Genomic DNA, 17636 nt, shown 5'->3' with positions numbered 1-17636 from the left:
TTTTCAAAAAAAGATATCAGGGTTCCAAAATTCTTTTAACCTTTTACAGCAACAAAACACAAGGGGCCATCAAAAATCTTTTAAACATATATACTAAAAGCACCCAAATCCTTTATAATTTTTCAAAAAAGTCCCAAAATTCTTCTACATTTTTCAAAAACAAAAAACACCAGGAGCATAAAGAATCTTTTAAAAAATTAACTGGACGAGTCCCGAAGGTTGTTTTAAATTCATAAAAAAAAACAAGCACCAATATTTTTCAAAATTCTTTAAAAGAGGTACTGGCAAGCTCAAAGATTATTTGCAATTTTTCAAAAAAAGATACCAGGGTTCCAAAATTCTTTTAACTTTTTACAGCAACAAAACACGAGGGGCCACCATAAATCTTTTTACATCAAGAACCCCCAATTTCTTTATAATTTTTCAAAGAAGAGATTCCAGGGTCCCAAAATTCTTTAAACTTTTCCAAAAACCAAATACAGGCATCACGAATCTTTTAAAAAATTGACTCGAAATTCTTAAAAAAAGGCACCAAATTCTTTATAATTCATAAAAAAAGACACTAGGAGTTCCAAGATTATTTATTGTTCTTTTCTTTTTTTTCAAAAACAAAACATTCTTTAAAAAAGACTCCACAAACCCAAAAATTCTTTTAAAGTCTTAAAAAAGCACTAGAAGTTCCAAGATTAAAAATTCTTGAAAAAAAAAATGGACCCTAGGAACCCGAAGATCGTGTCTCTTTTTAATAAAACACCAAGTGTCTCTAACATTCTTTTAAAATTTTTGTAAAAGACATTACAGGCTCTAAGATAATTTTTATTTCCTAAACAAGGCACTACGAGTCCCAAAATCTCAAAATCTTTCAAAATCTTAAAAAAAGGCACCATTAATTCCAAGACTTCTAAATTGTTAAAAAAAAAGCGGCACTAAAGATTTCAAAATTATTTCTTTTATTTTTTTCAAAAAATAGAACATCAGGGATCTGTAAAATTCTTCAAAATTCTTAAAAAAGACTCCACAAACCCAAAAATTCTTTGAAATTTTTGAAAAAAGACCCTATTAACTCCAAAATTCTTTTAATGTCTTAAAAAAGCACTAGAAGGCCCAAGAATAAAAATTCTTGAAAAAAAAATGGACCCTAGGAACCGGAAGATGGTGTCTCTTTTTAATAAAACACCAGGTGTCTCTAACATCCTTTTAAAATTTTTGTAAAAGATATTACAGGGTCTAAGATCATTTTTTATTCCTAAATAAGGCACTACGAGTTCCAAAATCCCAAAATCTTTCAAAATCTTAAAAAAAAGGGACCAGTAATTCCAAGACTTCTAAATTCTTAGAAAAAAACGGACACTAGGGATTTCAAAATTATTTCTTTTATTTTTTTCAAAAAATAAAACATCAGGGATCTGTAAAAAATTTCAAAATTCTTAAAAAAGACTGCACAAACCCAAAAACTCTTTGAAATTTTTGAAAAAAGACCCTATTAACTCCAAAATTCTTTTAAAGTCTTAAAAAAGCACTAGAAGGTCCAAGATTAAAAATTCTTGAAAAAAAAAATGCACCCTAGGAACCGGAAGATGGTGTCTCTTTTTAATAAAACACCAGGTGTGTCTAACATTCTTTTAAAATTTTTGTAAAAGATATTACAGGCTCTAAGATAATTTTTAATTCCTAAACAAGGTTCTACGAGTCCCAAAATCCCAAAATCTTTCAAAATCTTAAAAAAAGGCACCAGTAATTCCAAAACTTCTAAATTCTTAAAAAAAAAACGGACACTAGGGATTTCAAAATTATTTCTTTTATATTTTTCAAAAAATAAAGCATCAGGGATCTGTGAAATTTTTCAAAATTCTTAAAAAAGACTTCACAAACCCAAAAACTCTGAAATTTTTGAAAAAAGACCCTGTTAACTCCAAAATTCTTTTAAAGTCTTAAAAAAGCACTAGAAGGTTCAAGATTAAAAATTCTTGAAAAAAAAAGGACCCTAGGAACCGGAAGATGGTGTCTCTTTTTAATAAAACACCAGGTGTCTCTAACATTCTTTTAAAATTTTTGTAACAGATATTACAGGCTCTAAGATAATTTTTAATTCCTAAACAAGGTACTACGAGTCCCAAAATCCCAAAATCTTTCAAAATCTTAAAAAAAGGCACCAGTAATTCCAAGACTTCTAAATTCTTAAAAAAAACAGACACTAGGGATTTCAAAATTATTTCTTTTATTTTTTTCAAAATTTTCAAAATTCTTAAAAAGAGTCCACAGGCCGCAAAATTCTTTCAAATTCTTAATAAAACAACTAGTAACTCCAAGATTATTCTAAATTCTTTAAAAAAATAGACACTAGTGTTCCAAGTGTTCCAAATTCTACTAAAATTTTTGAAAAGGACACTACAGGCACCAAGTTTGTTTTAAATTAAAAAAAGGCACCACAGGTCCCAAAATTCTTAAAAAAAAAATAAACACTAGGGGTTCCAATATTATTTCTTCTTTTTTCGACAACAAAACTCTAAGGACCTGTAAAACTCTTGCAAATTATTAAAAAAGGACTCCACAAACCGCAAAATTCTTTAAAATTCTTAAAAAAAGACAAGTAATTTCAAGATTCTTCTAAATTGTTTAAAAAAATAAATGCTAGGGACCCCAGGATTCTTCCTTTTTTCAAAATTATTTTTCAGTAATAGATTCTACGATAAATTGCAATATTGTATGGTACAACTTTGTCAATTATAATTTTTCTAACAATCTATGATCATAAGGGTTGAAATTATGATGGCCGTTCCACCGTAACACCTCCCCCCCCGTTCCGCCAATTATTCCCTTAATTAAATTCACTTAATCGTTGCCATGGGGATGCGATACCTCCGGCCTTGACTCCCGGCTGTACCCAATGTCACTCTAATTAAGAATCATCCAATTAATTAGCACATTAATTAGCTCCAGCCTGCAGTGGGGGCGCAATGCCATTACCCAGCGCATACAACGAAAACAGAATCACAATTAAAAAAAAAATTAAGCCGCCAATTGCGCGTAATTGACACACCAGGCCTGGGTGATTAACCCAGCGGACGCCCATCGCACCTCCCAGAATCGCATAATTAGCACCATTAGCGCTTTTCCCGGTTGCGTGGCCCCGGGAATTCTCGAAATTCACGGTTAACGTAAACCGCGAGGAAATTTAATTAATGTTGATAGTTTGATGGAGAGCTCGGACGTAGCTAGCGGTAGTTTCTTGGTTTATGTTGGGCGACTGTAATACAAAGAGGCGATAATTATTATTCTTTACGCGCGTTTACGCAACACGTCGATTTTTTTAGATCGGAGACGTCAAGTGGCCAATTTGATTCCGACAAGATGGTGCGCCGCTGGATTGAATCCGAATGCGTTGTGATATTCAAGGTCTTTAGTGGAATTCGTGTTTATTATTAAAGAGCGGATACTTTTTCATTTTGGTTGCAGGCAAATACATGAAAGATAAATGTGGATTTTCTATACTTATAAGCACATTATTATTATTATTATTATTATTATTATTTAATATTTCTTAATAATCTAAAATTTTAAAAATTGAAACATTGAGAAGTCAAGAAATCGAGAAATGGGAATCAAAAATCAGTTGATGAAGGAATTGAAAAATCAAAAAGATATAAAAATGTCCTTGGATTCTGCAAAAAATTTAGAAACTTTCTGTTTATTTGTTATGTATTATAATGTGGCAAATTCCACTAAGAAAAAAACCAAAAACAAAACAAAAATACTAAGACCACTAAACCCATTTAATCTCCTCGTGACTGGCTTACTCGTAATTTATTCCAAAACTTGATTCCCTTAACAAACATCTGGAACGAACAAGCCAAATCCACGACACACATGTTTATTTGCTCAAGATAATGGAATTAACAGGTTTCTAAGTAACCAAACATTGTGATACTAATAACAGTTCACTTGTTGACCCAGTTCGCCCCGAAACAGACAATTACTAAGACAAATGGGTCGATATCAAAGATCTGGATGGTTCCATTATCGTTAATTGCCGCTACCATTGCTACCATTAGTACCATTGTCGTCGAGTCGGTTGCGAGTTCATTAGTCTCCCACAGGTTTTAAATAAGGTGAAGGCAATCACTCGCAACCGGTTATTGCGAATTCGACCTACCGAAACTTGATTACTCGGACCGAGCTAGGTCAATGGAATGGAGGCTGGGTTTGGCAGGAATGGGTTTTCAGGTTCCTGAAAACAGGGGCGAGGAGTCAAAACTCGGGGCGTTTTATCTCTGCTTTGTTGGAAAGAGTTTTACGAGCGGCTGGGGGCTGAAAAAGCGAGGGTTCAAGATTGATGCCGGATTTTCGACTTTTCGAAACAGGGAAAATGGGAAATGCATTTTTCAGTTGTCCAAATTTGGTTTTCAGGAAGGAAAAATTAGTCTTTTTAAACAGAGTTTCTGTATCTTTGTGTACATAATTTGAAACTCTATCACTGGTGAATAAAGTTCCAAGAGTTTTTGTGGTTTTCACTGGAGATTTGAGGTTAGAATAGCTGAAAAATTGAAAAATTATCTATTCATACCCTCCTGAAAATCAATAAAGTCATGCAAAGTGATAAATAAATTAAATCGCGATTTATATTCCCGAATTTTTTCTGAATTTTTAGATAATAATAATAACCAAGTTTGAAAATGTCGCCAAATGAAGTTAGCCAATTTTTTAAATTCTTGAAAAAAATCTGAATTAGAGGCCAAATATTTCGAAAATCTTGGTCCCGGATCCTCAATACGTTATATTTTTAGAAAGCACGTCGAAATCTATATCGCTGATTTTTTTGTAAGTTATTAGACAATTTTTCCAAAATCTAAATTTTTCAGTATGAAATTTTTTGACCATTTTCGAAAATTAGCTAAATATATATTTTAATAGATTTCCACTTCCAAAAGTGATTTTCGGCTTCAGTTCTTCGAAAATTTCTACCATTTTTCCAAAATCACCAAATGAAATATGGAAATTTTTAGAATTTTTTAAATACTTAAATTTCAGGCAGAATTTTTGGAAAATCTTGGTGCTTGGCCGCAAACAAGCTAGATTTTAGAATCAGCACCTCGATCCACACCCCTGAATTTTTTGTAAATTTTTAGCAACTTTTCCAATATTTCAACATTCAAAATGAAATTTTTAAATTTCTTCGAGCACTTTCGAAAATTAGCTAAATAGATATTTTAATAAATTTGTACTTCTAGAATAATTTTCGGCTTCCTTTCTTCGCCAATTCCTATCATGTTTCCAGAATAGCCATGAAATATTGTGATTTTTAGAATTTTTGAAAAATTTTAATTTGAGACCCAAAATTTCTAAAATCTTGATCCTGGATCATAAACACGCTATATTTTTAGAATCAGCACGTCGAGATCTATATCTCTGATTTTTTGTGTAATCAGTTTTTCCAAAGTTTCATTTTATCAAAAATTCTCCTTTATGAAAATTTTGACTGTTTTTTTGCCAACTTTCGAAAATTTCGTAAATAGATCATTTAATAGATTTCTTACTCTAGAAGTGATTTTCGGTTTCAGTTCTTTGAAAATTTCTACCGTTTGTCCAAAATCACCAAATGAAATATGAAAAATTTTTAGAATTTTTTAAATACTTAAATTTCAGGCACAATTTTTGGAAAATCTTGGTGCTTGGCCGCAAACAAGCTAGATTTTAGAATCAGCACCTCGATCCACACCCCTGAATTTTTTGTAGATTTTTAGCAACTTTTCCAATATTTCAACTTTTCAAAATGAAATTTTTTAATTTCTTCGACCACTTTCGAAAATTACCTAAATAGATATTTTAATAAATTTGTACTTCTAGAATAATTTTCGGCCTCATTTCTTCGCAAATTCCTATCATGTTTTCAGAATCGCCTTGAAATATTGTTATTTCTAGAATTTTTGAAAAATTTTAATTTGAGACCAAAAATTTCGAAAATCTTGATCGTGGATCATAAACACGCATTATTTTTAGAATCAGCACGTCGAGATCTATATCTCTGATTTTTTTGTGGATTATTACTCAGTTTTTCCAAAGTCTCATTTTTTCAAAAATTCTCCTTTATGAAAATTTTGACTATTTTTTTTGCAACTTTAAAAAATTTCGTAAATAGATAATTTAATAGATTTCTTACTCCAGAAGTGATTTTCGGCTTCAGTTCTTTGAAAATTTCTACCATTTTTCCAAAATCACCAAATGAAATATGGAAATTTTTAGAATTTTTGAAATACTTAAATTTCAGGCAGAATTTTTGAAAAATCTTGGTGCCAGACCGCAAACAAGCTGGATTTTAGAATCAGCACTTCAATCCACACCCCTGAATTTTTTGTAGATTTTTAGCAACTTTTCCAATATTTCAACTTTTCAAAATGAAATTTTTACATTTCTTCGACCACTTTCGAAAATTAGCTAAATAGATATTTTTATAAATTTGTACTTCTAGAATAATTTTCGGCTTCATTTCTTCGCAAATTCCTATCATGTTTCCAGAATCGCCAAATGAAATATTGTGATTTTTAGAATTTTTGAAAAATTTTAATTTGAGACCCACAATTTCGAAAATGTTGATCCTGGATCATAAACACGCAATATTTTTAGAATCAGCACGTCGAGATCTATATCTCTGATTTTTTTTGTGGATTATTAGTCAGTGTTTCCAGTCTCATTTTTTCAAAAATTCACCGTTATGAAACTTTTGACTATTTTTTTTGCCAACTTTCGAAAATTTCGCAAATAGATAATTTAATAGATTTCTTACTCCAAAAGTGATTTTCGGCTTCAGTTCTTTGAGAATTTCTACCCTTTTTCCAAAATCACTAAATGAAATATGGAATTTTTAGGATTTTTGAAATACTTAAATTTCAGGCAGAATTTTTGGAAAATCTTGGTGCTGGACCGCAAACAAGCTAGATTTTGGAATCAGCACATCGCTCTACACCCCTGAATTTTTTGTAAATTTTTAGCAACTTTTCCAATATTTCAACTTTTCAAAATGAAATTTTTAAATTTTTTCAACCACTTTCGAATATTAGCTAAATAGATATTTTAATAAATTTGTACTTCTAGAATAATTTTCGGCTTCATTTCTTCGGAAATTCCTATCATGTTTCCAGAATCGTCCTGAAATATTGTGATTTTTAGAATTTTTGAAAAATTTTTATTTGAGACCCAAAATTTCGAAAATCTTGATCCTGGATCATAAACACGCTATATTTTTAGAATCAGCACGTCGAGATCTATATCTCTGATTTTTTGTGGATTATTAGTCCGTTTTTCCAAAGTCTCATTTTTTCAAAAATTCTCCTTTATGAAAATTTTGACTATTATTTTGACAATTTTCGAAAATTTCGTAAATAGATAGTTTAATAGAGTTCTTACTCCAGAAGTGATTTTCGGCTTCAGTTCTTTGAGAATTTCTACCATTTTTCCAAAATCACCAAATGAAATATGGAAATTTTTAGAATTTTTGAAATACTTAAACTTTCGACAGAATTTTTGGAAAATCTTGATGCCGGACCGCAAACAAGCTAGATTTTAGAATCAGCACTTCGATCCACACCCCTGAATTTTTTGTAAATTTTTAGCAACTTTTCCAATATTTCAACTTTTCAAAATGAAATTTTTACATTTCCTCGACCACTTTCGAAAATTAGCTAAGTAGATATTTTTATAAATTTGTACTTCTAGAATAATTTTCGGTTTCATTTCTTCGCAAATTCCTATCATGTTTCCAGAGTCGCCAAATGAAATATTGTGGTTTTTTAAATTTTTGAAAAATTTTAATTTGAGATCCAAAATTTCGAAAATCTTGATCATGGATCATAAACACGCTATTTTTTAGAATCAGCACGTCGAGATCTATATCTCTGATTTTTTTGTGGATTATTAGTCAGTTTTTCCAAAGTCTCATTTTTTAAAAAAATTCTCCTTTATGAAAATTTTAACTATTTTTTTTGACAACTTTCAAAAATTTCGTAAATAGATAATTTAATAGATTTCTTATTCCAGAAGTGATTTTCGGCTTCAGTTCTTTAAGAATTTCCACCATTTTTGCAAAATCACCAAATGAAATATGGAAATTTTTAGAATTTTTGAAATACTTAAATTTCAGACAGAACTTTTGGAAAATCTTGGTGCCAGACCGCAAACAAGCTAGATTTTAGAATCAGTACCTCGATCCACACCCCTGAATTTTTTGTAAATTTTTAGACAATTTTTCCAATATCTCAACTTTTTAATATGAAATTTTTAAATTTTTTCGAACACTTTCGAAAATTAGTTAAATAGGATTTAATTTCATATCAATTATAATTATTAAAAAATATATATTGTATTGTCAATTTTTTCAAAATATAAATTTTTCAAAACGAAATTTTTGACCACTTTCAAAAGTTTCCTAGATGGATATTTTAATAGATTTATAACTCCAGAAGTGATTTTTGGTTTCAGTTTTTTGGAAATTCCTACGATTTTTCCAGAGTCACCAAATGAAATACGGATTTTTTTTAATTCTTGAGAATATTGAATCTGAGATCGAGTATTTCAAAAATTTCAGTCCTGGGCCACAACATGCTATATTTTTAGAATCAGCTCATCCATATCTACATCTGCGAAATGTTAGTGTTTTTTTCGACGATTTTTCCAAAATCTAAATTTTTCAATATGAAACTTGTCACCCTTTTTCGACCAGTTTTGAAAATTACTTAAATATAGATCTTTTAAAAGATTTTTAACTCCAAAAGTAATTTTAGGCTTCAATTCTTCGAAAATTCCTACCATTTTTTCAGAATCGCCAAATCAAATCTGGCAAATTTATAATTTTTTTTAAAATTAGAATTTGGGACCGAATAATTCAAAAATCTTGGCTCTGAACCACAAACACGCTATATTTTTAGATTCAACACGTCGAGATCTACATCCCTGAATTTTTCGTGGATTTTTAGACAATTTTTACAAAATCTCAGTTTTTCAATGAAATGAAAAATGCAATTTTTGACAGTTTTTTGATCACTTTAGAAAATTACCTAAATGTGAAGATAATTTAACAGATTTCTAAATTCGGAAGTGATTTTTGGCGTCGGTGCCTTAAAAATTCCTTTCATTTTTCGAGAATCATCAAATGAAATGTCAAATTTAAGAATTTTTGAAAAATTTTAAATCGAAACCGAAAATTTTGAAGATCTTGGTCCTGTACTAAAAAGACGCTATATTTTTAGAATCAGTACATCGAGATCTACATCTCTGAATTTTTCAAGGATTTTTAGACAATTTTTCTAAAATCGAAATTTTTCGATATGAAATTTTTGACCTTATTTCGACCACTTTCGACAATTCCGTAGGTATATATTTTAATAGATTTATAACTCCAGAAGTGATTTTCGGTTTCAGTTCTTTGAAAATTCCTGCGATTTTTCCAGAGTCACTAAATGAAATAGGGTTTTTTTTTTAATTTTTGAAAAATTTGAATCTGAGGTCGAATATTTCAAAAATCTCGGTCCTGGACCACAAACACGCTATATTTTAAGAATCAACACATCGAGATTTGTATCCCTGAATTTTTTGAGGATTTTTAGACAATTTTTCCAAAATCTAAATTTTCAATTGAAATTTTTCACTTTTTTTTGGCCACTTTCGAAAATTACCTAAACAGATAACTTTGAAAAGTGATGTTAGGCTTCTATTGACCACTTTCGAAAATTACCTAAATATGCAGATAATTTAACAGATTTCTAACTCCAGAAGTGATTTTCAGCTTCAGTTTTTCAAAACTTCAAACCATTTTTCCAGAATCACCAAACAAAGTATATCAATTTTACAATTTTTGAAAAATTTGAATTCGAGACCGAAGATTTCGTGGATTTTTGGACAATTTTTCCAAGATCAAAATAACGTTCGAGTTTATTTTCAGGAAGTTTCATATAACGCGATTATCGTTTCTACTATGATTACACTTATCTTCCTAGTTGGCAATTTCTGCTTATACGGATTATTTTATGCATGTATTTTAATTTTAAAGGTCAGAATAGGTTACGGTCTTTTCCCCATTTTATTACCGATATCTTCCTCTACGTTATCGCTTATCAGACTTCAACCTTTGGGATATCATAAAGTTACAAAGTATGGAATCAGGGGCCATAACAAACTAAAATAACGTAAGATAAATTTTGTAGGTCGGCGACAATTTTTTTAATATTTATATTCAAACGAAGAAATTAAATTAAAGTGATTACTTTTTTCGCCAGTGTTTTGTACATTTTTAATACCGTGATGAAGTGTAACATAGCAGCCTTAGCCATTGCGATACACAATTTGTTTATATCGCAAGCTGACTAATAATGTTTTTTTTTAACCCACAAATACAGTAGGACTCACCATGCGATGCTCAGCGACCTCGTGTACCTCTTCCCCGTCAAAATGATCACTTTATGCACCGGCAAACTCGCCCGCCGCCCCCCGCCCTCACTCGCCGCCCCCAGCTTCCCCTCGCCGTTCCTCTCGATCATTTTCCTCTCCGATTAATTACACCGCCCGAGCGAAACTGCTCCTTCCAGTTGCATAAACTCGTTATACATTACTATTTGAACTTTGATTAGGCAACGCAATAATTCATTATAATAAGTTGTTCAAATATTTTTAGGTCCACATTGTATTTCGTCGCTAGATCTGCTCTAGCCCGCAATTGTTCACAGACTTAGCCTTGCTCAATGAAAACATATCAAACGTGATTTAGAAAAGTCGCGCGAAAGGTTATCGTGTTACATGGTTTAGTCCTGTCAAGGATGAATTTTCTGCATACGTACCCATTAAGGAGCGCGGGGTCAGCGCACGATTTTACGTCTTCCAGGTCCGACCCATCTTCAGTACTTGGCGGATCTTCGACTAAAAGTGGCGCAGGTGGTTGCCTAAAAACAAAAAAACAAAAACAATAAATAAATAAATTAGTGCGACTGGGCAACAATGTTCAAACATTTTTATCTACATGCCATTCATTTTTTTGACTTTAAATGCTCAAACTTGCTTTTATTATTAATCTTATTATTACTTTTATTACTAGGTTAAAGTTTGAGCATCCCATGGTCGTCGTGTTTTTTGTAAAGGTGCACTTACACGTCTCTGCTCCTTGCGGCTTGGCTGGCAAGCACAGGTGCGTGTAATTGCAGCTTAATGTTTGAGTGCAGGTAGGGTGTGTACGTTGTTTATTTAACGCAATAAACGACGTACGTTTTGGAAGTATACAGGGTGCGTTTAGTTTCAGAGGATAAACCATAAAGACTGAGGGCCTGATTGTAGGAACTAAAAAAATTACAGTGTGTGCAACTTAAAAAAATGGAATTTTGAAAATTAATTTTTTTATGTCCTACAATGGAGGGTCTGCATCACATCACATTCAATGTGATACCTGAATGGCATGCTCTCCTACTGTTTGGTCATCATTTATATCTGAAAAAAAAGAAGCCACTTTATTGTCGCTTTACGAGATGGTGGGAGTTTTGGGGTGGGGAAGGTGTCGTTATAAAGAAAATACGGGTTTAATAATGTGGTATTGGTTCATGCTCTCTAGAAAATCAGTGACGTCATGATGAAAGTTTGGCGAATGAATGAATTTTGGTGAGTGTTGTAGCATGACTGTGATGATTTTGAAGATTTTTGACATAAAATCTCCACACTTTTTTGATAAAATTCAAGGTTTGGGTAGGTTATCAAAATTTTGAATATTTAAAAAATTTGAAATATTTTGAAACGTGAAATAATCGTGATAATTGACACTTATTTTTTTAACATTTTTAGTTAAAAAATTGACGCAATCTATATACACTTCAAGAATGATTTTTCCAAAATCGTCAATTTTGGCGTTTTGTGGGATTTTGAAAATTCGGAAAAATTTTGAAATTAGGAAAAGCTTCTTGGTAATAAATCAAATATTCATTGTGAATATCTTCGGTATCCAAAGCTCTGACAACTTCACTGCGTTACGCGAATGCACATTTTGAAAATTCTGAAAATCTTCACAATTGTCAAAATTTTGAATTTCGAAAACTGAAATTATTGTCACGTTGAAAAAATATTCCCAACTACAAATTATAGTATACTTTTTAACGTTTTAAGTGTTAAAAACTTTGACATAAAATCTCCACATTTTTTGATAAAATTCAAGGTTTGGGTGGGTTGTCAAAATTTTGAATATTTAAAAAATTCGAAATATTTTGAAACGTGAAATAATCGTGATAATTGACAATTATTTGTTTAACATTTTTAGTTCAAAAATTGACGCAATCTATGCACATTTCAATAAGTTTTTCCAAAATCGTCAATTTTGGCGTTTCGTGAAATTTTGAAAATTCTGAAAAATTTTGAAACTAGAAAAAGCTTCTTGGTTATATATAAGTCAAAGATTCATTCTGAATATCTTCGGTATTCAAACCTCTGACAACTTCACTGCGTTACAAGAATGCAAATTTTGAAAATTCTGAAAATCTTCACAATTGCCAAAATTTTGAATTTCAAAAACTGAAAATATTGTCACATTGAAAAAACATTCCCAGCTGCAAATTATAGTATACTTTTTAACGTTTTAAGTGTTAAAAACTTTGACAGAAAATCTCCACATTTTTTGATAAAATTCAAGGTTTGGGTGGGTTGTCAAAATTTTGAATATTTAAAAAATTCAAAATATTTTGAAACGTGAAATAATCGTGATAATTGACAATTATTTGTTTAACATTTTTAGTTCCAAAATTGACGCAATCTATGCACATTTCAATAAGTTTTTTCAAAATCGTCAATTTTGGCGTTTCGTGAAATTTTGAAAATTCGGAAAAATTTTGAAACTAGAAAAAGCTTCTTGGTTATAAATCAAAGATTCATTGTGAATATCTTCGGTATCCAAAGCTCTGACAACTTCACTGCTTTACAAGAATGCAAATTTTGAAAATTCTGAACATCTTCACATTTGTCAACATTTTGGATTTCGAAAACTGAAATTATTGTCACGTTGAAAAAACATTCCCAACAGCAAATTATAGTATACTTTTTAACGTTTTAAGTATTAAAACTTTGACACAAAATCTATACATTTTTTGAAAAAATTCAAGATTTTGGCAGGTGATCTAAATTTCGAATACTTAAAAAATCCGAAATATTTTGAAACGTGAGACAATCTTGATAATTGACAATTGTTTTTTTAACATTTTTAGTTAAAAAATTGAAGCCATCTACTCGTATACTCATTTCAATAACAATCTCTTTCAAAACAGTCAATTTTGCCGTTTTGTAAAATTTTGAAAATTCGAAAAATTTTGAAATTTAAGAAAAGCTTCTTGGTTATAAATCCAAGATTCATTCTGAACATCTTCGGTATCCAAAGCTCTGACAACTTCACTGCGTTACGAGAATGCAAATTTTCAAAATTCTGAAAATATTCACAATTGTCAAAATTTTGAATTTCGAAAACTGAAATTATTGTGACGTTGAAAAAACATTCAGAACTGCAAATTATAGTATAAATTTTAACATTTTAAGTATTAAAACTTTGACACAAAATCTCTACATTTTTTGATAAAATTCAACGTTTTGGCAGGTGATCTAAATTTCGAATATTTAAAAAATCCGAAATATTTTGAAACGTGAGATAATCTTGATAATTGAAAATTGTTTTTTTAACATTTTCAGTTAAAAAATTGAAGCCATCTATACACATTTCAATAATAATCTTTTTCAAAACCGTCAATTTTGCCGTTTTGTAAAATTTTGAAAATTCGAAAAGTTTTGAAATTTAGGAAAAGCTTCTTGGTTATAAATCCAAGATTCATTCTGAACATCTTCGGTATCCAAAGCTCTGACAACTTCACTGTGTTACGAGAATGCAAATTTTCAAAATTCTGAAAATATTCACAATTGTCAAAATTTTGAATTTCGAAAACTGAAATTATTGTGACGTTGAAAAAACATTCAAAACTGCAAATTATAGTATAAATTTTAACATTTTAAGTATTAAAACTTTGACACAAAATCTCTACATTTTTTGATAAAATTCAAGGTTTTGGCAGGTGATCTAAATTTTGAATATTTAAAAAATCGGAAATATTTTGAAACGTGAGATAATCTTGATAATTGACAATTGTTTTTTTAACATTTTCAGTTAAAAAATTGAAGCCATCTATACACATTTCAATAATAATCTTTTTCAAAACCGTCAATTTTGCCGTTTTGTAAAATTTTGAAAATTCGAAAAGTTTTGAAATTTAGGAAAAGCTTCTTGGTTATAAATCCAAGATTCATTCTGAACAGCTTCGGTATCCAAAGCTCTGACAACTTCACTGCGTTACGAGAATGCAAATTTTCAAAATTCTGAAAATTTCCACGATTGTCAAAATTTTGAATTTCGAAAACTGAAATTATTGTCACGTTGAAAAAACATTCCCAACTGCAAATTATAGTATAAATTTTAACATTTTAAGTATTAAAACTTTGACACAAAATCTCTACATTTTTTGATAAAATTCAAGGTTTTGGCAGGTGATCTAAATTTTGAATATTTAAAAAATCGGAAATATTTTGAAACGTGAGATAATCTTGATAATTGACAATTGTTTTTTTAGCATTTTTAGTTAAAAAATTGAAGCCATCTATACACATTTCAATAATAATCTTTTTCAAAACCGTCAATTTTGCCGTTTTGTAAAATTTTGAAAATTCGAAAAGTTTTGAAATTTAGGAAAAGCTTCTTGGTTATAAGTCCAAGATTCATTCTGAACAGCTTCGGTATCCAGAGCTCTGACAACTTCACTGCGTTACGAGAATGCAAATTTTCAAAATTCTGAAAATATTCACAATTGTCAAAATTTTGAATTTCGAAAACTGAAATTATTGTGACGTTGAAAAAACATTCAGAACTGCAAATTATAGTATAAATTTTAACATTTTAAGTCTTATAACTTTGACACAAAATCTCTACATTTTTTGATAAAATTCAAGGTTATGGCAGGTGATCTAAATTTCGAATATTTAAAAAATCCGAAATATTTTGAAACGTGAGATAATCTTGATAATTGACAATTGTTTTTTTAACATTTTTAGTTAAAAAATTGAAGCCATCTATACACATTTCATTAATAATCTTTTTCAAAGCCGTCAATTTCGACGTTTTGTAAAATTTTGAAAATTCGAAAAATTTTGAAATTTAGGAAAAGCTTCATGGTTATAAATCCAAGATTCATTCTGAACATCTTCGGTATCCAAAGCTCTGACAACTTCACTGCGTTACGAGAATGCAAATTTTCAAAATTCTGAAAATATCCACAATTGTCAAAATTTTGAATTTCGAAAACTGAAATGATTGTGACGTTAAAAAAACATTCAGAACTGCAAATTATAGTATAAATTTTAACATTTTAAGTATTAAAACTTTGACACAAAATCTCCACATTTTTTGATAAAATTCAAGGTTTTGGCAGGTGATCTAAATTTTGAATATTTAAAAAATCCGAAATATTTTGAAACGTGAGATAATCTTGATAATTGACAATTGTTTTTTTTTAACATTTTTAGTTAAAAATTTGAAGCCATCTATACACATTTCAATAATAATCTTTTTCAAAACCGTCAATTTTGCCGTTTTGTAAAATTTTGAAAATTCGAAAAATTTTGAAATTTAGGAAAAGCTTCTTGGTTATAAATCCAAGATTCATTCTTAACATCTTCGGTATCCAAAGCTCTGACAACTTCACTGTGTTACGAGAATGCAAATTTTCAAAATTCTGAAAATATCCACAATTGTCAAAATTTTGAATTTCGAAAACTGAAATTATTGTGACGTTGAAAAACATTCCCAACTGCGAATTACAGTATACTTTTTAACGTTTTAAGTGTTAAAAACTGACACAAAATCTCCACATTTTTTGATAAAATTCAAGGTTTTGGTGGGTTTTTGGTGATACTTAAAAAATTCAAAATATTTCGAAACGTGAAATAAATTAATTTATAAATAACTTTTTAACATTTTTAGTTAAAAAAATTGACATAATCTGTACACACTCCAAGAATGACTTTCTCCAAATTGTCAATCGTGGCGGTGAAATTTTGAAAATTCGAAAAATTTTTGACATTTAGGAAAAGCTTCTTGGCTATAAATTTCAATATGAACATTTTGGGTATCTAGATCTCTGACAATTTCACTGCGTTACGAGAATGAAAATTTTGAAAATTCTGGAAAATTTCACAATTGTCAGAATTTTGAGTTTCGAAATTTGGAAAAACTGTAACGATAAGAAACATTCACAAATGGAAATTATCGTGTACTTTTTAACCTTTTGAACTTTAGAAACTTTGACATGGAACCCCCGCATGCTCGCAAATGCAAACTTTTTAAAAAATATAGAATTTTTGCGGAATGTCAAAATTTTAAATACTTAAAAAGTCCGAAATATTTTAAAACGTGGAAAAAAACTTAATAATTCACTAACACAGTTGACGTAATCCACACACATTCTACTAATGATTTTTTTCAAAATCGTCAATCTTGGCGTTTAGTGAAATTTTGAATATTCGAAAAACTTTGAAATTTAGGAAAAGCTTCTTGGCTATAAATCAAAGATTTATTCTTAATATCCTGTGTGTCCAAAGCTCTGACAACTTCACCCCGTCACTAGAATGCAGATTTTGAAAAATTTGAAAATGTTTCCAGTTGTCAAAACTTTAAATATTTAAAAATCCGAAATATTTTGAAAATTTAAAATAACATTTTTCGTAAGAAAAAATTCATGGAGTCCATACACATTCCAAGAATAACTTTTTCAAAAATTTTGACGATTGCTGAAATTTTGGAAATTTTTAAATACTTAAAAAGTCCGAAATATTTTAAAACGTGGAAAAAACTTAATAATTCACTAACAAATTTGACGTAATCCACACACATTCCATTAATGATTTTTTTTTAAATCGTCAATCTTGGCGTTTAGTGAAATTTTGAAAATTCGAAAAACTTTGAAATTTAGGAAAAGCTTCTTGGCTATAAATCAAAGATTTATCCTTAATATCCTCAGTGTCCAAAGCTCCGACAACTTCAACCCGTCACGAGAATGCAGATTTTGAAAAATTTGAAAATGTTTCCAGTTGTCAAAACTTTAAATATTTAAAAATCCGAAATATCTTGAAAATTTAAAATAACATTTTTCGTAAGAAAAAATTCATAGAGTCCATACACATTCCAAGAATAATTTTTTCAAAAATTTTGACGATTGCTGAAATTTTGGAAATTTTTAAATACTTAAAAAGTCCGAAATATTTTAAAGCGTGGAATAAACTTAATAATTCACTAACAAATTTGACGTAATCCACATACATTCCATTAATGATTTTTTTCAAAATCGTCAATCTTGAAGTTTAGTGAAATTTTGAAAATTCCGAAAACTTCGAAATTTAGGAAAAGCTTCTTGGCTATAAATCAAAGATTTATTCTTAATATCCTGTGTGTCCAAAGCTCCGACAACTTCACCCCGACACTAGAATGCAGATTTTGAAAAATTTGAAAATGTTTCCACTTGTCAAAACTTTAAATATTTAAAAATCCGAAAGATTTTGAAAATTTAAAATAACATTTTTCGTAAGAAAAAATT

At 29.7% G+C, this 17636-nt stretch overlaps 1 protein-coding gene across 5 annotated transcripts in view; it reads right to left on the bottom strand.

Moving 5' to 3' along the window:
- The window catches only part of LOC135125303 (GRAM domain-containing protein 2B-like), a 75583-nt gene that overhangs the window by 45456 nt on the left and 12491 nt on the right, over positions 1-17636 (bottom strand). For 4 of the 5 annotated variants that reach the window (XM_064050773.1, XM_064050775.1, XM_064050774.1 and 1 more), the window contains one exon: positions 10824-10925. In XM_064050773.1, coding sequence (XP_063906843.1) covers positions 10824-10925 — 102 coding nt within the window. Of the gene's footprint in view, positions 1-10395; positions 10545-10823; positions 10926-17636 lie in introns of those variants that run through there. The other variant, XM_064050777.1, reaches the window with a different exon arrangement.

The sequence above is a fragment of the Zophobas morio genome, unplaced genomic scaffold (assembly GCF_036711695.1).
Source record: "Zophobas morio isolate AGI-343-1 ecotype UQ-CSIRO unplaced genomic scaffold, CSIRO_AGI_Zmor_V1 ptg000008l, whole genome shotgun sequence".
Lineage (NCBI taxonomy): Eukaryota > Metazoa > Arthropoda > Insecta > Coleoptera > Tenebrionidae > Zophobas > Zophobas morio.
The sequence above is the reverse complement of the archived record's forward strand: the minus strand, read 5'-3'. Positions and strand labels throughout refer to the sequence as shown.